At 43.0% G+C, this 22,518-nt stretch overlaps 1 protein-coding gene across 1 annotated transcript in view; it reads right to left on the bottom strand.

Annotated features, from left to right (window-relative positions):
• LOC103629521 (uncharacterized) overlaps window positions 1–22,518 on the bottom strand; it is a 35,785-nt gene that overhangs the window by 501 nt on the left and 12,766 nt on the right. The window contains exons 2-3 of the mRNA XM_008650617.2: window positions 1,305–2,020; window positions 292–586 (exon numbers count right to left, since the gene is read on the bottom strand). Coding sequence (XP_008648839.2) covers window positions 292–586; window positions 1,305–2,020 — 1,011 coding nt within the window. The remainder of the gene's footprint in view (window positions 1–291; window positions 587–1,304; window positions 2,021–22,518) is intronic.

Here is a 22,518-nt window from a genome sequence, read left to right as displayed (position 1 = left end):
TGGATATCGCAGGCAGCAACTATTCGAAGTTACGGAATTTCTCTGTGGGCCAAGCAAAACAACAGGTATGACATTGTGATCTACTCAAAGTTAACATGCACATATTTTTTCACTGATCTCTTTGCATAGCAAATTCTGAACTAGTACAGAACAAAAGCAGACTCTAGTTTGGAACAAATTCTGCTGATCCTTCAAAAAAAATCAAATTCAGAACTATAGAACACTACCGTAGCGTAAGCTATGCATGGGCTATGTTGTTCAGCACTACTGTGAAAGCTGCAGAGTTCTCACCTGGTGATCCGGTGGGCATCACGATGATGTCCAGGGGATCTGTGTTATGAGGCAGGTCTGTGATAAGAGGGATTAAGAGCGCATGCTTGCCGGCCCGCAGGCACAACGTGATGTTCTCGTCATCCTGACGGAGCGCCACCTCGGCCCTCAGGTTGGAGACGGAGTAGTCGTCGAAGTTGAAATCAGGCCAGTTGTCAAGAATAAACCCATCATCGTCCATCCGCACGTGCTGGATCATCCGGCCCGATGGATGCACCTTAGCCCGCCGCTTGAATAGGCCACGGCTTACATGAATCTGTTGCAATGGAACACTTGTGTTTAGTATGATCAAATCTGAATACACATTGTACTGAGAAAGAAAGGTTCAGAGACAAAATTCTTTACAGATTTCTCTGAAATATCAGGAAAAAAAATATCATTGTGAGACCAAGACCAAATCACTCAAACCCCTCTAGTACACATCATGACAAAGAACTCCAGCGTTTACTTCAGCTAAGACTCTACGCATACGAGTTTATGACATTCTACCATGATCAAATGCAGATTAACGCTGGCAGAGCAATTCGTAAAGCCACCACAATCTAGAACAGACAACAATTTCTCGATAAGTGGTAGAAAATTGGAAGGTTATTAATGTGATCAATAATTGCATCCCGAAGAACACCAAATGCAGAGGCTCGAGAATACAAGAAACCGTTACTAGAGCTTGCTAGGAGCGTGGGATACTGAATCAGACAGATTGCAAAGATTGCAGGTTCAGTCATCAGGAAGAACTAGCAGGTTCAGTCATCTTTCGGAAGAAGTGAAGAGTTTTAAGTTCAGACTTCGGCAAGAATAAACGCAAAGATTGCGGTCAAGACAGGAGAGTCAGATTGGTCATATATTGTTGAGAAAATCGACGCGAAGAAGAAACATCCATGCTTGGAAGGTGTGCAAGTTCCAACATCCAAGTAACCCCCGTTCACGGGATGACGAACACGAGGAGTTGAAAGGAGAAAGGATGGCGAACTCACCGTAGGTTGTTGAGGTGGAGGCGGAAGGGGTAGCGGCTCCGGGCTCACTGGGATTTCCTCGACCCTCCACTGCATCATCGTGGTCAGGCTGGCGTTCCTGGTATCGATGGTGACGACGTTGTTCCAGTAGCGATGCCTGCCGTTGGCGCGGAGCCAGCGCTGGTGGTTGTGCAAGCGGACGTAGTTCTGGTCGGCATCCACCCTAAAGGCCGTCCACAAGAAGGGAGCCTCCGCGTGCGGCGAGTTGTAGTCGCGCTGGACGGCGCGGACGCCGCGGTGGCCGGGCGGCGCGTCCTTGTCCGAGACAGCGAGGTACCGGCCGTAGGCGACGCCCTGGAGGATTAAGAAGTCCCCTTCGCTGGGCCAACGCTCCGGTTTCCACACCGCGTTCACAGAGGGTGCGGCGCCGAGCGGGCGCAGGGAGACCCCGCTCGCGTCCGCGTCGGCGTGGATGTACTTGTCCCGCGCTCGGCTCCGCAGCCGCACGAAGCCCCCGTGAGGGAAGAGCTCCATCGTCGTGGCGTCCGCCGCGCGGCCGCGTGGTGGTGGACTGGTGTTGTGGTGGCGCGGCGGCGACGGCAGGCAGCCGGCGGGTTGTTGCTTGGAGGGAGAGGCGAGGGGCGAGAGCGGAGCAGAGCAGGTGTTCCTTCCTTGCAATGCAATGGGACGGTTGCACGCCGAGGCGAGGCGGGTTATTTCATGGTAGGCGATGGAATCTGGACTCGCAAGTCGCAACTCGCAAGCGTAGGTCGGTTGCGCTCGTGTGTTCTTTGACTGACGTGCGGGGCCATTGCTGGGCCCGGATTCGAGGCGGCCAGGAAGAGCTCCTCCTACCAGTAAGTCCTCCACTCGTCGGTTGGCGAGTCATGTTCTAATTGAACACTTTCCATTTATGATTAAAGGAGAAGATTGTTCATTATTTTTAGGGCTAGTTTGGGAACCACAATTTTTCGAGGGATTTTTCCCTCGAAAAATTGTGGTTCCCAAACTAGCCTTTAAAGATTTATTTATCTCTTGAACAATTAATAGCATTTTCTCTTTTTAAAAATATATTAGGAAAATATTATGGTTGTATAAAATATTTTGTTTTTCTAGGTGTTTGATGTAACAAATCTTGTAGTATATAGAACCATTTTTATCAAAACTATAGTCCGTTTAGAATTTTAGATATTTTATTTATAACTTTTTTCTTCTTGTGATGGTTGATATGCCCTTGTGGTTCAAATTATGATGAATGATTGTCAACCAACGTAGTGTCTTAGGTTGAGTTGTGTGGACTAACTAAGGCGTGAATGTGTTTAAGCAACATGTCTCTTATTTTGCATTTGACAGGTGTGTAGTATGGATACGATGGTCAACAATGAAGGTGAAGGTCAAGCGGGTTCACGTCGATGGACTAGGAGCGACGAAGGATGAGTGTTGAGTCATATCCAAAGGACTGAAGAAGTCAGGTGACTAGCCATGGTGGCTGACACCTAGGGACACTGACAGGAGCAAGAACACTTCATAGCGGATCATGTCGCCAATGCGGTTGTGGACCCGTATGTCACGCCCGGATTTATGGACAAATCTAGATGCATCTCATGTGTGTGCCAGGATCAAGGTACATAATTATGATGATTTATAGAAACTAGTGTTATAAACTTTATTATATAAGAAAAATGTCTTTACAAAAATAACTAAATAATAGAAACCAAATGATGACGATGACAACGACAATCGCAATAACGAGCCATAGACAGGTTGACCGAAGCGATGGCAGCCAAGACCTCCTCGAACTCTTCGTAGCATTCTTCCTCCCGTTGAGCTGATTCTGAACAAATCCTGCAAGGGTGAGCTCACTTGCGGTGGAAGCTCATCAAGTGTGTAAGAAAAGTGTAGTGTAAGGCTTACCAAGGATCTAGCTTTCTGGTTCGTCTCCTGACGCTGGACCGTAAAAGCTAGAACATCCTCTTCAGGTATCCCCTTTCTTCCCAGAGCCGGCTCTGGCCATAGGCCAGAAGGGCCATCGCCTAGGGCCCAGCAAAATAAGGGGCCCAATACCCAATACTATATATAATACTCAGTTCAGGGAATTAGGGTGCCGTCTAAAAATCAAGCAAGCAGCCACAATCTCATCTCAAGCAGCCGTCGCCGAGAAGCCGCAATCTCAAGCAAGCAGCCGCAGTTCAGGCTGCCTTAGAAGCAGCCGCAATCTCAAGCAGCAGTCAATCCAGCAGGCAGCAACAGCAAGATTTCACGGAGGGACAGAAACAAGAAGCCCGATCGCCATAACGAGCAAGATTTCTTCGGTCAATCCAGCAACACCCGTCGCCATAACCAGAAACGAGAAGCCTGGTTGGATTCCTGCGCCGACAAGCGGACAAGCGCAATGGCCTCCGGCACCCCGTTTGTCGGCCTCCGGTGCCCCGTTTGTCTGGAAGAGGATTGGATGCTCTAGATCAACGTCATCCAGCAAGACGTCAAGCTCAAGGTTGATTAATTTAAATTGTGTATTTATCTTTATAATTAAGTTAGATACATGTTCTTCGCTCTAGAATTTTGAATACATGTTAGTTATTGTTTTTAATCAGCATATCATTATTTATAAATTTAGGTGTTAACGGGTGTTAAAATGTTGCCTACAAAATATTTGTCTGGTGCTCAAAAGAGGAACAAAAGAAAGCGAGAAAATCAATTAATTGAATCACAAAAAGGTGCTATTCATAGATTTTTCTCAGCTAGCACTAATGTTCCTCCTAAAGATAATCCTAAGGATTTAGAGGAAGATGACCAGGATACACACGATCAAGAACAGGAACAAAATTTAGATGAAGTTCAAATCAATCAGGACGATGAGGATAATCAGGTCATTCAGGATGGTGATGGAGAAGAATCTTTTTCTGAAATCTTTGATCCTAAAACATGGGATAATCTAGACAATAAAAGAAGAGATATTTTAATTGAAAAGGGGCCTATGAGAGAATTGAATCTGCAGTTCCCTAAAGACAATCTTGGTAGGCATTTTTCCTATACTTTCTACCAGAGAAAGTTAAGTAATTCTGAGATTGTTGATAGAAAGTGGTTAGTTTATTCTAAGCATGTGGATAAAGTTTATTGTTTTTGTTGTCGATTGTTCAAATCAAATGAGACCAAGAGTTTACTGGCACATGCTGGATTGAGTGACTGGAAGCATCTGAGTGGGAGGCTAAAACAACATGAAAATAGTACTGAGCATATGAGGAACATGAATACATGGAATGAACTCAGGTCGAGGTTAAGCAAAAACAAGATGATTGATGATGATTTGCAACGTGAAATTGCAAAAGAAAAAGAGCGATGTAGACAAGTATTGGTAAGAATTGTTGCTGCTGTGAAGTTTTGCGCTAAAAATAATTTGCCCCTTCGAGGAACAAATGAGAAAATTTATCAAGACAGTAATGGTATTTTTCTAGGCTCAATTGAGATGATTGCTGAATTTGATACTGTGATGCAAGAACACATTAGGCATATTCAAAATAATGAAATTCATCATCATTATCTTGGTCATAATATTCAGAATGAGCTCATTCTACTTATTGCTGACACTGTGAGAAGATATATCTTTAGTATCATCAAGGGTGCCAAATATTTCTCTATTATCTTGGATTGTACTCCAGATAAAAGTCATGAAGAACAGATGACTTTAATTGTACGTTGTGTCAATATATCAAGTAGTACTCCAAGAGTTGAGGAGTTCTTTTTATGCTTCTTGCCAGTAGATGACACATCAGGATTTGGTCTTTTTACAGAATTGATGGATCGTTTGGAACTTCTTGAATTGAATGTTGAAGATGTGAGAGGTCAAGGTTATGACAATGGCTCTAATATGAAGGGAAAACATCAAGGTGTTCGAAAGCGTTTGCTTGAGATTAATCCAAGAGCTTTATACATGCCATGTGCATGTCATAGTCTAAATTTGACCCTTTGTGATATGGCACATTCTTGTACCAAAGCTATTTCATTCTTTGGTGTTATACAACGGATATATGTATTGTTCTCAAGTTCTACTAAAAGGTGGAAGATTTTGCTTGACAATGTTCCTAAACTAACAGTCAAAGCTTTGTCCACTACTCGTTGGGAGAGTCGAATAAAAAGTGTACAAGCTGTCAGGTTTCAAACTCCCAAATAAGGGATGATTTGATAGAAGTGGGGAGATGTTCTACAAATGATCCAAAATGATTAAGTGATGCTCAAGGTTTAGTAACTGCACTTGAAATTTTTGAGTTTTTATGTGGTATGGTTATTTGGCATGATATTCTATTTTATATAAATATGGTGAGTAAGAAACTGCAATCTAAGACTGTGTGCATGGATGCTGCACTCGAACAAATTAAAGGGGTCGTTTTATATTTTAAGAAGTATAGAGCTGAAGGCTTCAGTCGCATCATCGATATTGCAAAAGAAATTGCAGAAGAGATGGATGTAGAGCTAGTATTTCCTAGAAGCCGTCAAGCTAAAAGAAAGAAACATTTTGATGAACAAAATGATCAGAATGAAGAAGAAGCATTATCAGCTATAGAGTCATTCAGAGTTAATTACTTTCTTGTCATGATTGATATGGCAATTGCTTCATGGAATAGTCGATTTGAGCAGATGGAGATATTTGAAAACATTTTTGGTTTCTTATTAAACTCAGAAAGGTTGAAGTCTTTAGATGATCGAGATCTGAGAAAGTGTTGTACTACTTTTGCAAAAACTTTTACTCATGATGACTCATCTGACATTGATCTCAATGATTTTATCAGTGAATTACAAGTGTTGCAAGTAACTTTACCAGATGTTTTGATGATAGCATCTGAGATTCTTCAGTTCATTACAATTGCAGATTGTTATCCAAATGTCTCTATTGCATATCGGATTTTATTGACCAAGGTTAAATGGCTTGGCTACTTGTTCTATCGAGAAGGATGCATTGACAAATGTTGACCTAAATATTGTCCTTAATGATTTTGCTTCAAAAAATGCTCGACGCAATTGTTTATTTTGTGAAACGTTGTATAGTGTCAAATAAGGTACCAAATTTTTACTAGTTTAATATATTCATAATGATGTTAATATAGACTTGTTTTTTATTTATAGTGTTGTTTTTAATGATATGGATGTATATAAGGGCCAATAAATTTAGATTGGCCTAGGGCCTTCTAAAATCATGAGCCGGCCCTGTTTCTTCCTCTCTTTCCCTTTCTACCTGAATGGCCTTATTGGTGAGGTGCAAGAAGTTATTGAAATCATGACTAGAAAAGGATGGTCTTGAGCTCCGGTCTTATTCCCCTAAGTAAACGAGACATCTTCCTTGCTTCAGTGCTCATGTCATCTTGTAATACCCAAATTTGTAAATATAGTATTAGAGATAATTCTCTCATGTACCTTGTTCTTATTTAACTAAGTATGTCATTAACCACATTTAAATTGATTAATTAACTAGTGACATCCAAAATAAATTATGCATCTTGCCGAAGTTTATGTGTTGTGCATCAAATAATAATAATAATAATAATAAAATTAGAAGAGTGTCTAAATCTAGCAATTTGAAATAAATAGAATAAGAAAGGGAAGAAAGTATTATATAAATATAAAGAAAATATGTATAAGAAAATGAATGTACTTGTGCACACTGAAATATGAACTTGTATGTTTGGTCCAAGAATGAATTCCACAACTAAATTTGAATTCAAATTTGAAATCTAAAATTTGAAAGGAAAAAAGAAGAGAAAATAAAAAAGAAACTTCGCCCGGGCCCAAACCTCCCCGCGGCCCATTTCACATTCTCTCTGTGTAGCCGATCAACGAGGACCGCACGCCGACAGGTAGGGACGCTAGGTCAGTCGGCCGATACTTAGCGCACTCGCTGGCGCCTCGGGCCCGCTCGTCAGCCGATCCCGTTGGGTGTTTTTCCAATTGGGCACGCCGTGGCTGACTAATGGGTCCCGCATGGCAGGTGTACTGTGCATCTTCCCGGCGCAGATACGTAACCGTGCACGCGCGGATCGTGCGTTCCGCCGCAATAATCCCGTGGTGGGCGCCGTGGGCCGTACTCGTTGCGTCCGGAGTCCGCGCGCCTATAAAACCTGACGACTCGGTCGTCTGTGCCTCTGCCCTACCGAGCGAACCACGGTGAGTTCCGGTGTTGGTAGCCACCGTAGACAACCTTGATGCGCTCCGTCCACCTGGTCTCGTGAACCGATCCAAGCGAAGGGAGGAGGGTCTGGCGGGGTGTTACCCTCGCAATCGGGGTGCGCGGCGAGCTAGAAGCCCGGTAATCGCTCACCGGAGTGCGTGCGCAGGCCTTGTCTGCGACCGACCGTTGACCATCCAGGGCGAGTCGTTCGCGCCCGTAAAATCACCCTCCTTAGATTCGCGGACAATCCAATTACGCGTAAAACCCTAGGATTCAGCTGTTAGTGCGTCTCTGCCTTGGATTGCGTTTCCCCGGCAATGGCGCCGCCGTGCGGAGACCTTGCCGCCACGCGCTGGGGAGTCATGTGAGGGAGAGAGTCTCCTGGCCGTTTGTCCAGGATCGAACGACGTTGATTGAGTGCAGCTGGGCGTTTGCTGTATTGCTCGTTGGATGGGGATAGGGCGTATGAGCAGCCGAGCAGGATTATGTTAGATCGGATCCGTTGATCCTGTGCCGAACGGATGAGATCGAACCCTTGAAGCGTGCCACAAAATCGGTGGTGGACCGTAAGATTTAGATCCTATTGCCCGCAGGGCGTCCTGGTGCTGGGGGGCTCGGATTTAATCTGGCCGCGCAAATTAGATCGGGCGGCCAGAGATGGCCAATACCCCTTTGCTGGTACGTTTTACACTTGAGTCCTCGAGGAAAGGGAAAATCAATCTACAATCCTGCGGATAGCGCTCTGAGTGTTAGGAAATTTTCCGTAACAGCCCCTAGACTTTGGTTTAATTGTGCGCACAGTCCATATATTTAATAAAACCAGAGAAATTATCCAGGAAATGATTTTCAATATAAAATTAATTATAGAAACTTAATTAATTCCTAGAAAATGCATTTTTCCTCCTTTTTAATCCATTCCAGTTCCTATAATTTTGTAATAATATTGTTTATCACTTAGTGTCTCTGTTTTAACATGAAAGCTGCATTAAAAATGATCTCTTAATTAATCTTGAATCAAACACATAAAATCTTCGGAAATTCATAACTCAAAATCCCTAACTCCGAATTTAGTGATACTTTTTCCTATGATCTCGTTACAATACGTAGATTATTTTATATATTTTGTATACATGTTTGGTGTGATGTTAATTTCTCCCTTGTACCTGTTTGTATTGTGGCGAGTAGAAGAGCCAGTGGCCGCGGATCCGGGTGTTCATCAGGTAGAAGTTGCTGAGCGGGAGCTCATTGAAGGCAACGTGTGCCCTTGATCACTTTATTTACCCAATAATGTTCTTTATTATCATTTCATCATGTATAGGCTTAATTTTGATAGGACCCAATAGGTCACCCTAGTCTGGTTATCTTTATACCTTGTTTATCCCTGAACTATTTGGGTAGTTTTTGCTATTGCTCTTTATGGTTTTGGGATTAATATTACATTGTGATTATGTTCCAATTATTTATTATTGTTCTATTTCTATTCATGATAAGACTATTATTTTAATTGGAACATGGAGCTTAACTTGAGAAACACGTGCCACCACAAGGGTGGAATGGGACGCCCTTGGCTGACTAACTAGGAAAGCTTGTGGAGGACTACCTTACCCGATAGGGGCAAGGGTAGTAGGGGAGTAGGCGTGTAGGGAGGTTCCCGGGTTGATTTTGCTGCTGTTGGGGACTTGTTCTCAAATGCTATGAATTAAGAACAAGGCAACACAAAAGTAGGTTAATGGTTAATGCCCTTCGTCCTTCGAAGTATTATTTCCCTAAGGATATAACAATCTTCGGACGAAGGTTATGAAGGACGTACCTTCATCATCACAACATATATCAATGAAAGATGGAGCATATGAAACATGAGAAATAACATGGATAATCATATGACATTATAATATATTTCTTATTATGTAATCATGAACGAATAATAATAACACAAGGTTACATTTGTACCTTCGGTTTGACAGAAGGTATGAGAACAAGCGTGACGCACAAGCGAGTATCAATCAGCATGTACAGTACGGGGGTACTGTTCATCTATTTATAGGCACAGGGCGCAGCCTGTGTGAAATTACATTTATACCTTTTACAATTGATTACAATCATGACACAAACTATCATGGGTCAATCTGTCTTTTCATCTTTAAGTCGGTGCAACCCTTCATCTCAAGGCATGTCGTTATGCCGAAGTTCCCTGGAAGGTAGCTTCGGCGTTATTTCTGTGCTGATCTTCCGAAGGTGTTTCTTCTTACAGGACCTTCGACTACAAAGCAGACCCCCAACAGTAGCCCCTTCGCGATACTAGATCGTTTTTCGTAACGAGCTTGATCCGTGAAAAATTGTCCTAGGCTTCGGAATGCCGAAGGTCCAAAAACACCTTCCCTGAGCTCGTTGCCGAGAAACGATTAAAATATTCTGAGCGCGAGGTGGCCCCACTATGCGGCGGGTACGCGCGATCTGGTGATTCATCTCCCACGCGCCGTGGTCCACCGTTCAGTGGGTGCGGGTGACTGTTGAGCGGGTGCGGGTGACTGTTGAGCAGGTGCGGGCGACTTGACGATTCACCTTCACACCTGCAGCACTATATAAACAGATGAGTAAGTGTGAAGTTACCACAACATTCATTGCCATTGCACTATTGTGCTACTGAAAAATTTAACCATAGCCGAAGCTTTCTCATCGCATTCTCAAGCAAATCATCATATTGATCTAGCTTCGGCATAAGAGGGAGCTTCGTCAAAACTGTAAAAATCATCAACATTCATAAGAACTAAAAGGAATTCGACACCTGATGGCCAGAGTACGTTCAACTGCTAGGGTGACTCATGATGGGGAGGAGACCGAAGCTACAGAGACTGCCCAATCTCTGAAGTGATGAGACAATCGGGACTGGTTGTGACAGAGGGAGCTACTGATGAAGGTGCACCTGCTGCCAAAGCTGAACAGGCTGTCGTCGAAGAAGATGATGTTGATGAAGAAGAGGAAGATTATAACACTCTCATGCCAGCCAAACCCAGTCACTTGGACTTTGGAGAATCTACTGTTTTTGAGGCTGATATCCCCATGATGATAAAACTAGGCTACTTCGGAGAAGCTGAGAAGAAGCTGATTCGTTTTGCCGGGGAAGAAACCACTCCGACACCGGAAAACTATGAGGTGGTAGTTTTTAGGAGTTTCTTCAGAGCGGGATTGAGGTTTCCTTTGAACGAGATGATTGGAGAAGTTTTGGAAAATTTCGAAATCTATCTTCATCACCTGACTCCTAACGCTATCGTTAGGCTCAGCGTCTTCATTTGGGCCCTTCGAAGCCAAGGAATGGATCCAAATGTGAAGCCTTCTGTCGAGTACATGAGCTGCATTATTAGACGAAGGCCAGAGAAGATGGGCTTCATGAGAATTTTGGCTGTTACAATTTTGCTTACCGCAAGGATATGAAGGCCCCGGTGCTAAGTTATCGCACCAAGTGGCCAACTGGCTAGAAAAGTGAGTGGTTCTATGTCAAAGCTGATGAAAAGAAGAGGGAGAAGCTGAAGACGTTAGTACTAAGCCCGCTGAGTTTGAGCTACGGGTTGACTAGGCCGTTGTGCCGTATGACGCCGGGGTCATCATGCCGACAAGCTGTGGCAGAATTCAGGGTGGTAGCCGAGCAGATCAGCACCAGAGATCTAGTCCAAGAATATCTGGCCTATAAGGTGTTCCCGACGCTGAGTGAATGGAACATGCCGAAGCTAAAGGGGACAAAGGAGAAGAATGAACTTGTGTGACTGCCTTATTGGTTCAAATTTGAGAAACAGCTTAAAGGGCCATGCCAAGAATGGTTAGAAATGATAGAAACCATGTGCAACGAAATTTTGGGTAATTACACTAAAAAGGAAGATCAGCTGATGACTACGGCCTTCGGCACCCGACCGAAGCGAAGGTTGAATCGGGTGATGGATGCATTGAATTTTGAATATCCTGACTATGAGCGATTGAACAAGGGTGCCGAAGGCCAAAAGAGAAAGAGGATTGTTAGTGTTCTGAGCAAGCAAGCTGCTAGGATGGTGAAAGAAGATGAAGAAATTATAAAAAAGAGAAAATCCAGCCCTGAGCCGAAGGTGGCTGCTACGAAGAAGAGGAAGGTTGCGGCTCCGAAGCCAAAAACAACTGGGATAGAGGGAGAGACTCCTTCAACACCTGCTGCTGCTGACGTAAAAGAAATTCTAAAGGTAATGACCGAATCCTTACCTATCAAGCTAAGTCCACTGGGACCATCTCTGACGAAGCTTTTACAGAAGAAGAAGGAGCCTTCGGCAACCAAGAAGTCTGCTGGACCAAAAAGGTGGAGGATTATTACTGTATTGAAGCTATTAAAGAAACACCACCGCCGGCCTCAACGTCAAAGATAACACCTGCTGCCGAAGTTGCTACAGCTACCAAAGCCGCTCCCACCGAAGCTACAACTACCGAAGTTGCAATGGTCGAAGATACAAATCTGGAGAGCACATTTTCTGATATTGATAAAATGTTGTTGAATATTGCTGCGGAAGAAGCTGCTGCAGCTGCCGAAGAAACCCTGGCCACAGTGCCTGGAAAAGGGAAGGAGATCACCGAAGATATTTCGGATGAAAAGGACTTCAATTTTCAAAATATATATTTGGTCAAAAGTTATCTAAGGCTGAGAAAGAGGAGCTAAGAGATTATGCTATATCTTGTGGCTACCAGCCAGAAGCGTTGTTCTTTGGCGGTATTGATGAAGAAAGCTTAGGATGCCTCCGAGACCGAACTGGATGGTGCATGCTCAGATTTACATTTTACATTCTTTTAGGGAATTTTGGTCTCGTAGAGCTGAATAAGAAAAGAAAAATTACAAGCTATGGCCCTATTAAAAACCTTTTCCCCCTTTGGAAAGGAAAAGGGTGCCATAGGAAAAAATGAAAAAAGATTACACATAATATCGTCGAAGCTCATACGCATTCCAAGATCTAGGAATGTCGTTGCCGTCCATATCCTTCAACATGTAAGAACCGGGCCTTGACGAAGATACCACCAGAAAAGGTCCTTCCCACTTCAGCTGTAGTTTGCCTACTGTGTCCGGATTAGCCACTCTCCGAAGCACCAAATGCCCTGGTTTAATATTTTTCAACCGAACTTTTCTATCGTGCCATTTTATTGTTTTGGCTTGATATTTATTGATATTCTCCACAACCTGAAGTCTGGTCCCTTCTATAGTATCTTTTGCCACGTGATAATCAGCTTCGTCTTCTGTCGAAGCTGCTGTTCTTATTGATCCTGCTTTAGCTTCTTCTGGGGTTATAGCTTCGTCACCAAATAATAACTTGAACGATGTAAAACCTGTCGATCTTGATGTGGTTGTATTGTGGCTCCACACCACTTTAATCAACTCATCTGGCCACTTTCCTCTGGGTTGATTGAAGATTAGCTTCATTATTCCTGTCATTATAATGCCATTTGCTCTTTCGACAAGTCCGTTTGACTCCGGATGCTTGACTGATGCAAAATGAATCTTCGTGCCAATTTGATCACATAATACCTTGAAAGTTTCAGCATCAAACTGTGTTCCATTGTCCACAGTTATAGCCTTCGGCACGCCGAAGTGACAAACAATGTTTTGCCAGAAGAATTTCTGGACCGTCACTGAAGTTATTGTGGCCAAAGGCTTCGCTTCAATCCACTTAGAAAAATATTCTACAGCCACCACAACATATCTTAAATTGCCTTGTGCTGGTGGAAGTAGGCCTAACAAATCGAGGCCCCATCTTTGCAACGACCAGGTGGGCTGTATTAGCTGAGTGAGAGATGAAGGTTGTTTCTGGTCTCTTGCATATTTTTGACAATTTTCACATTTTTGAACTAGCTCTACTGCATCCGAAGCTGCCTTCGGCCAGTAAAATCCTTGTCGAAACACTTTTCCAGAAAGTGCTATATGATGTGTTAATGGCTTCCAGAAAGCTTCAGCATTACTTTCAAGCATATCACATAATTGTTCCTTTCATCACAGCCTCTAAAGGACATTATGAGGAACAGAGAAGCTACATGAAGGATTGGGAAATGGGCTCCGGAACTTAATGAATTCACCATTGACTATGTGCATAGATCCTCAATTCAGTCCTAGGTGTTGGCAGACTTCATCGCTGATTGGACGCCATGGGCTTACGAAGAAGAAGTAAACAAAGATGCCGAAGCTTTGACAGTGTTCTACGATGGTTCTTGGGGAACCTTCGGTGCAGGAGCGGCTGCGGTCCTAGTTGCACCTTCAAAAGTCAAAATATGTTATGCAGCTAAGCTTGATTCCAGTTGCACAAATAATATTGCTGAGTACGAAGCACTTCTGTTGGGGCTTCGAAAGTTAAGGGCAATGGGAATAAGAAGGGCCATCCTGAAAACTGATTCTCAAGTTATTTCTGGCCATGTGGACAAAAGTAGCAAGGCAAGAGATCCGAAGCTTGAAAGATATCTGGATACAGTTCGAAGGTTGGAGGCTTCTTTCGAAGGTTTTTCTGTCAAAAATATTCCAAGAGGTAAAAATGAGCATGCAGATTTGCTAGCCAAATTGGCGGCTCAGGGGCTCCCTCTACCTTCGGAAGTATTTATTGAAACAATAAAGGCACCTTCGGTTGAACTCATGGAGAGAGCAGTGCTTATTATTTCTCTAGTACATAGTGAAGATTGGAGGACTGAAATTATATCCTTCCTCCAAGGTAATTGTCTTTCAGATGACGAAGCTTATAATAAGAGAATGGAGGCAAGGACAAGACCATATGTGGTAATAGAAGGGGAATTGTATAAACATGGAGTCTGTTCTCCACTTCTCAAGTGTTTATCAAGAGCCGAAGGTATTGAATTAATGAAGGAGATACACACAGGTCTGTGTGGATCTCACATTGGGTCTAGGCCCTTGCTGGGAAAAGTGTTTCGACAAGGATTTTACTGGCCGAAGGCAACTTCGGATGCAGCAGAGCTAGTCCAAAAATGTGAAAATTGTTAAAAATGTGCAAGAGACCAGAAACAACCTTCATCTCTCACTCAGCTAATACAGCCCACCTGGTCGTTGCAAAGATGGGGCCTCGATTTGTTAGGCCTACTTCCACCAGCACAAGGCAATTTAAGATATGTTGTGGTGGCTGTAGAATATTTTTCTAAGTGGATTGAAGCGAAGCCTTTGGCCACAATAACTTCAGTGACAGTCCAGAAATTCTTCTGGCAAAACATTGTTTGTCGCTTCGGCGTGCCGAAGGCTATAACTGTGGACAATGGAACACAGTTTGATGCTGAAACTTTCAAGGTATTCTGTGATCAAATTGGCACGAAGATTCATTTTGCATCAGTCAAGCATCCGGAGTCAAACGGACTTGTCGAAAGAGCAAATGACATTATAATGACATGAATAATGAAGCTAATCTTCAATCAACCCAGAGGAAAGTGGCCAGATGAGTTGATTAAAGTGGTGTGGAGCCACAATACAACCACATCAAGATCGACAGGTTTTACGTCGTTCAAGTTATTATTTGGTGACGAAGCTATAACCCCAGAAGAAGCTAAAGCGGGATCAATAAGAACAGTAGCTTCGGCAGAAGACGAAGCTGATTATCACGTGGCAAAAGATACTATAGAAGGGACCAGACTTCAGGCTGTGGAGAATATCAATAAATATCAAGCCGAAACAATAAAATGGCGCGATAGAAAAGTTCGGTTGAAAAATATTAAACCAGGGCATTTAGTGCTTCGGAGAGTGGCTAATCCGGACATAGTAGGCAAACTACAGCTGAAGTGGGAAGGACCTTTTCTGGTGGTATCTTCGTCAAGGCCCAGTTCTTACATGTTGAAGGATATGGACGACAACGACATTCCTAGATCTTGGAATGCGGATGAGCTTCGACGATATTATGTGTAATCTGATGTAATTTTTTTTTCATTTTTTCCTATGGCACCCTTTTCCTTTCCAAAGGGGGAGAAATGTTTTTAATGGGGCCATAGCTTGTAATTTTTCTTTTCTTATTCAGCTCTACGAGGGCAAAATCCCCCAAAAGAATGTAAAATGTAACATCTGAGCATGCACCATCAAGTGCAGAGAGAAAAGAACCAGGGAGAAGCTCAAAAGTCGTCCCTAAAGGTATGCAGAGCACGACGAAGCTACAAAAAAAATCCATTCCTAAGGGAGCACAGCGTAAGTTTTCTGCTCAAAAGTTGTTCCTAAGGGAATGCAGAGCCAAATAACGCCAAAATATAAGGCGAAGAAGTTCAAAAGACGTTCCTAAGAGGATGCATAACTTATACCGCCGAAATAGAATGCGAAGAAGTTCAAAAGACGTTCCTAAGGGGATGCAGAACTTACACCGAAAAATAAGCGGTGAAGTCGAAAAATAAGCGGCAAAGAGATTTCAGTCATTCCTAAGGGAATGCAGAGTTTGGATGTGGCTTCGTAAGCGTGTGTCTGGACATTCATTTGCACAATACATCACATCATTCATTGCATTCATATACATTCATTTAGACATTTGTAGGATCATCATCATCATATCATAGAAGTACAGACAGTTGCTTCAGCTCTAATTGTAAAGCTTCGGCGAAAGAAAAAAAAGAAGCAGATTTATGCTTCGATGTGTACGAAAAGAAGGGAAGGTGTTTTTCGTTTTCGGCTCAAAAAATACAAGTTTCGTTCACATCAAAGCAGTTCATACATGGACGAAAAGGTAAAAATATATTACAAGGTATGGACAAATTTATAGAGTAGTGTCTGATTCCTAAATTACAATATTTTTTACAAGGTTAATTCAAGAATTTCTCTAGAGTTTTTTCATAGCAGTGTCTTCAGCTTCATCACTTCATCACCATCCGCCAAGCTTTGGATCATTGTTCTTCGGTTTCGTCATCCTATATATAACAAAGCGTTATAATATAAACTCAAGTTTCAAGGAGAAGGTAAGCACTAGGTATGAGTTTATTACCGGCTTGAGGTGACTTCGAGCTTCGTCACCAGCTAAGCTTTGCCCACCCTTCGTCCAGATTTGTGTTATGAATCTATTTCCTATGCTTCGGGCCAGACTAAGGATATCAGTTAGATCTACTGGTGATAAGCTGAAGTTAGGTCTATTGACGATCTTACCATGCGTGCAACCAGCTTTCATGAAAGCAACAACTGTGCTCCGAGAAGCTAGAAGAGCACAGAAGTCACCATGCCCAGCTATAACTTCGTCAAGTGCATCAACTTCGCCCTCAATATGTTCGAAGGTGCCTGGCAGGTCTTCAACTGAAGGTTCAAATTTCTTAGAACTGGCTTCAACTGAGTTGAAGACCTGCTTCAGCCGTTGCACGCATCGGTTGCCGAAGTCTAGACATTTATTCTAAAGCTCCTTCAATGATTTCTGCAAATTTAAACTTTTTTCGACTTCAACTTTAAGTTTCGAATTGAGATCCTTCTTCTCTTGCTCGAAATTTTCTGATTTCAGGGAGAGTTCACTATTTAATCTGGCGACCTCGGCTTGGGCTTTTGCCAGTGAAACCTCCATTGTTTGAAGAACAAAATCCTTCTTTTCAAGAGTAGCTTCATAATCTTTGATTTTGTTGTCTAAGCCTTCAATTATAACCTCATGTTTCTTATCTTCGAGGTCCTGTTGCATTCTCAAGGCTTTACTTAATAGCATACTCTATGCAAAATAACCTTTATCAGCAATTACCTTCATCATAAAACATTGAAAAGCCGAAGGAAAAAATTACCTTGAAATTAGAATAGAATAAACTACTGACGATATGCTGTCGTCGGTAGCGACTGATGTCGGCCTCAGGCTTCGGGAAGCCAACACTCTTCGATAGAGTACTGATAACCTTCGCTCCAGTTCGGTCTCGGAGGCATCCTAAGCTTTCTTCATCAATACCGCCGAAGAGCAACGGTCCTGGTTGATAGCCGCATGATATAGCATAATCTCTCAGCTCCTCTTTTTCAGCCTTAGATAACCGTTGACCTATTATGTTTTGAAAATTGAAGTCCTTTTCCTCCGAAGTATCTTCGGCAATCTCCTTCCCTTTTTCAGGCATTGTGGCCAGGGTCTCTTCGGCAGCTCCAGCAGCTTCTTCCACGGCCATATTCAAAAACATTTTGTCAATATCAGAAAATGTGCTATCTAGATTTGTATCTTCGGCCGTTGCAGCTTCGGCAGTTGTAGCCTCGGCGGGGGCAGCTTCGGTAACTGTAGCGTCTTTGGCAGCTGGTGTTTTTGACGCCGAGGCCGGCGGTGGTGTTTCTTGAATAGCTTCAATCACAGTAATAATCCTCCGCCTTTTTGGCCCAGCAGACTTCTTGGCTGCCGAAGGCTCCTTCTTCTTCTTCTGTAAAAGCTTCGTCAGATGTGGCCCCAGTGGACTTAGCTTGATAGGCAAGGATTCAGTCATTACCTTTAGAATTTCTTCCACGTCGGCAGCAGAAGGTGTTGAAGGAGTCTCTTCCTCTATTTCAGTTGTTTTTGGCTTCAAAGCCGCAACTTTCCTCTTCTTCGGAGAAGCTACCTTCGGCTCAGGGCTCGATTTTCTCCTCTTCAGAATTTCTTCATCTTCTTTCACCATTCTAGCAGCTTGTCTGCTCAGAACACTAACAATCCTTTTTCTCTTTTGCCCTTCGGCACCCTTGTTCAATCGCTCATTGTCAGGATATTCAAACTTCAGGGCATCCATCACCCGATTTAACCTTCGCTTCGGTCAGGTGCCAAAGGCCTCAGTCATCAGCTGATCTTCCTTTTTAGTGAAATTACCCAAAATTTCGTTGCACATGGTTTCTATCATTTCTAACCATTCTTGGCATGGCCCTTTGAACTGTTTCTCGAATTTGAACCGATAAGGTAGTCGTACAAGTTCATTCTTCTCCTTTGTCCCCTTTAGCTTCGGCATGTTCCATTCACTCAGCGTCGGGAACACCTTATAGGCGAGATATTCTTGGACTAGATCTTTGGTGCTGATCTGCTCAGCTACCACCCTGAATTCTCCCACAGCTTGTCGGCATGGCGACCTAGGCAACGTGCGGCACAGGTGCCTAGTCAACCCGAAGCTTAAGCTCAGCGGGCTCAGTACTAGCGTCTTGATCTTCTCCCTCTTCTTCTCATCGGCCTTAACATAAAACCACTCATTCTTCCAACCGGTCGGCCATTTGGTGCGATAGCTAACCACCGGAGTTTTCATATCTTTACGGTAAGCGAAGTTGTAACAACCAAAATTCTCATGAAGACCATCTTCTCTAGTCTTTGTCTGATAGTGAAGCTTGTGCACTTGGCAGAAAGCTTCAGCATTCGGGTCTATTCCTTGGCTTCGGAGTGCCCAAATGAAGACACTGAGCCTAACGATAGCGTTAGGAGTCAGTTGATGAAGATAGATTTCGTAATCTTCCAAAACTTCCCCAATCATTTCATTCAAAGGAAACCTCAATCCCGCTCTAAAGAAACTCTTGAAAACTACTACCTCATCATTTTCCAGTGTCGGAGTGGTTTCTTCCCCGCCAAAACGAATCAGCTTCTTCTCAGTCTCTCCGAAGTAACCTAGCTTTATTATCATCATGGGCATATGAGCCTAAAAACGGTAGATTTTCCAAAGTCCAAGTGGCTGGGTTTGGCTGGCATGAGAGTGTTATAATCTTCCAATTCTTCATCAACAACATCTTCTTCGATGTCAGCATATTCAGCTTCGGCAGCAGATGTACCTTCGTCAGCAGCTGTGACACCTCAGTGTCACCTAGGGTTCTTCTTTAAGCTAACCCCAACCTATTATCACATGTAAACCTAGTAAAGGAATGAACATCAAAGATTAAGAACAAAGATTTATAATAAGTCTTCTCAAACTCTTCTTAATCTTGTCATGAACCTTAAGGGCGGAAAAATCTCAAACCCTAATAAATCCTAAGTGAGCAAATTAAGCATAAAGGGAAATTGGGAGAAATCTTTGGGAAAAAATGCAAATTGTAGAAAAGACCAAATTACAATGTTTTAGCTCACAAAATAACTAACAAATTATAGTCAGAAAGTTTGGCCATTTGGTTTTTCCAAAATCCCCAAATCAGCCCTTAAACCATGGTCCCATGGGGAAATTTAGAATTCAGAATTCTGAATTTCAGAACCCTTTCCAAAGATCCTTTGCGTTCTCTATTTTTCGAAACTCAAAACCAGGAAGTCCAAATATCAAAGTTGTGCCAAATTCCCTTGAACACACTCTGGAAAATTTTGAACTCAAACCAAATTCATTTGACACGGTTTTGGCACAGCTTGACCTCGGGACCAGGCGTTCTGACACTGGCACCTTGGTGACGCTACAACTCCCTGTCCCTAGCCTAAAACCGCGCGACGTCCATACACAAAAGACAAAGCAATGTCAGGTGAACAAATCCTTCACAGCGATCTTGCCCAAATTCACGAAGATTTGCGCCCAATCGACGTTAGAACTTGGGCAGAGGCAACGGTTCCACGTGTTCGACCGTGGCTGACACCCCCGGTTCACGCCCGTTCGCGCACCCGTGCTCCCCAGCGCCCGCCCGCGCACGCTCGCCGGTCCATGGCTGCCTGTGCACCGCGCCGTGCCTATAAAGCAGCCCCGAGCCTCGGCCATCCCTCCCCGCGTGCTCACAAGTCTTGCCCAAGCCAGAGATCACCAGAATTTGCCCCGAGCACGCCGCGCCACCGCCCGCCAAGCTTTCCAAGCCTCGGTCGCCGTGGCCAACTCCCTCTAGTCGCGCCCAAGCCGCACCAACCCCTCGGTTAGCTTCGCCATTAGCCTGTGAAGCTTTCCTAGTCCTCGGACCCGGCAGAACTTCACCGGAAGCCCGAGATCGTCCTCGCCGGACTTCGGTCGCCCGCCGCCGCGCGTGGACCGAGCTCTCCAGTAAGCCATTTTCAAATTCCTTGCACCCACGTCTTCCCTAGCACCCAGTGAAGCTCTCTGACCCGTTTGATTGAACTATTGCGCCATGAGTAGGCCAGATTCCTCATTGCCGACGAGCATCTCCGCCTGCGCACGCGGACCGACCGACTCCGACCATCCCCGACCGCGACCCGCACATTGCCGTGATCCCCGAGACCTCCCCTACATCCTCGACCACCTCACCGGAGCAGCCTCGCCGCCGGTAAGCCCCTCCGCCCTTTTCTTCACCGCGGGTACTGTTCAATTGGGGACAGGACCGCGAGTTCGATTTCTAGAAACCCTAGGGGGTTTTCTGCAGAGTCGTAGACTCAAATGAATAGTACCCTGGGGACTTGTCTGTAATTCTTTTAAGAACTTTCGCCAGGGACCCCAGCGCAAAACTGTTTTTCTTTAAACCATTTCGATTTAATCTTTTATTATTCAGCAGAAGACTTAGGAAATTCATAACTTGAGAAATACTTAACCAAAAATTATCAAACCAATTTTGCTGGATTTTAAATATTATGGATTGTCAATTAAAAATACTGAACCCTATGCTTTCTGTTCTAATTTGTAGAGTTTAGAATTAAATACAGAATTTGACCAAACCTTGTTTAATTAAAGAAAATTAGTTATGCTTCTGTGCTAGGCTTGAGAAAATTTGTAGATGTTCAAACCTCAATTAAACACTGTTTAAAAATAGTGGGAACCCCAGTATTGAAAATTTAAGTAGGAATATATATTAAAAAGCCATTTTTGCCCTAAACTTAGGAAAATCAGAAAGGCATTAATAGATAATGAACAGTAAGTGCAATTGTTTTTCCTAGCCTACTTAAGTAACAAAGAACCTAGGAAAAATAAAAAGACCACTAGTCCAGAACAGAATTAAAGTGAAATGTTTTATTTAGCATTATTTCAACTAGAAAACAATTATTAGAATTATTAAAACAATTTCAAAACTTGTCATAAAAATCCAGTGGACTTGTGACCATTAAAACCCCACTACAAAAATGATAACCACCCCAGCCCATCATTTTAAGTAGGGTAAACAAATAAAACTTGATATTGGGGCATATTTCCATTAAATCATAAACAACCCAAAAATAATGCAATAATGAGCAAATAAAATTTTGCTAGATCAATAATGAGACAAGCCACCAGAGAAGAATGGAAACCTATTTGAAAGATGCCAAATAACACCCATTGCCAATACTTCATGAAAAAGGCCATTTAATCCAAATAATTCCTACCACCCCTTACCTTAAGCAAAAAGATGCCAAACTTCAGAATGATTGCTCTTGCACAAAATAGAAGCTAGGAAAAATCAGAAATCTGTTGTTTGATATTTTTCAAATATAGCGGTAGTAGAAAGCACCCCTTTGGCTAGAAACTTTGGAAAATCATAATAAAATGACTGGTAAGTATTAATGACTAGAAATTTGTACAAAGTCATGTTATAGCATCTAGATGCCAGCAAAAATATGTCTTAAGGAATAACCTTCTGTTAAATGGTAGTTGTAGTTCAAACCACCCTTTCTGCCCTAATATTTAATAAATTTGTCCAGAGAGAATTACTCACTTTTTAAACCCCAAATTTTGAGAGAGAGGATTATACACCAGTAAGAAGCCACTGTAATTTTTCCAAAAGTTTTGAAAATTTATTGCTATAACTTGTAGTTCAAATCTATCTTAAAAGCATAAAGGAAATAAGAGGAAGAAAGGAAAATAATAAACCTAGCTTCAATAAGTTCAACTAAAAATCCTATTGAATTCTCACTAAGGCTTTAAAAAGAATTCAGGTGAACACCGAGATAGACTTACCACTTCATTTAACTCGGTGTGATCTAAATTACTTAATATACCACAAGAATCTCTAGTAGCAAGAGTGAACCCTATCTAAATTAAGTGACTCTTTCACCATCAAGTCTAATTACTAAAGCACTTATCATGTCATGCATATATCTTACTTATTGCATTCATTAGACTACAATCTAGCTGACGGAGAGTACATGCTCATCCTCGAGCAAGGAACTGTCCAAGAGGAGGACCAGGAGCCAGCTCCCGAGACTGCCACTGAGGATCTCCCCGCAGCCCCAGCATTTGAAGGCAAGCCCCGGTTTTTATGCATAACCGTATTTATATATGCTACTTTACTACACTTAATGCTTGTAGGATTGTAATGTGCACTTAAGTGTAGGAGTTGCC

This window comes from Zea mays, chromosome 6, assembly GCF_902167145.1.
Source record: "Zea mays cultivar B73 chromosome 6, Zm-B73-REFERENCE-NAM-5.0, whole genome shotgun sequence".
NCBI lineage: Eukaryota > Viridiplantae > Streptophyta > Magnoliopsida > Poales > Poaceae > Zea > Zea mays.
The sequence above is the reverse complement of the archived record's forward strand: the minus strand, read 5'-3'. Positions and strand labels throughout refer to the sequence as shown.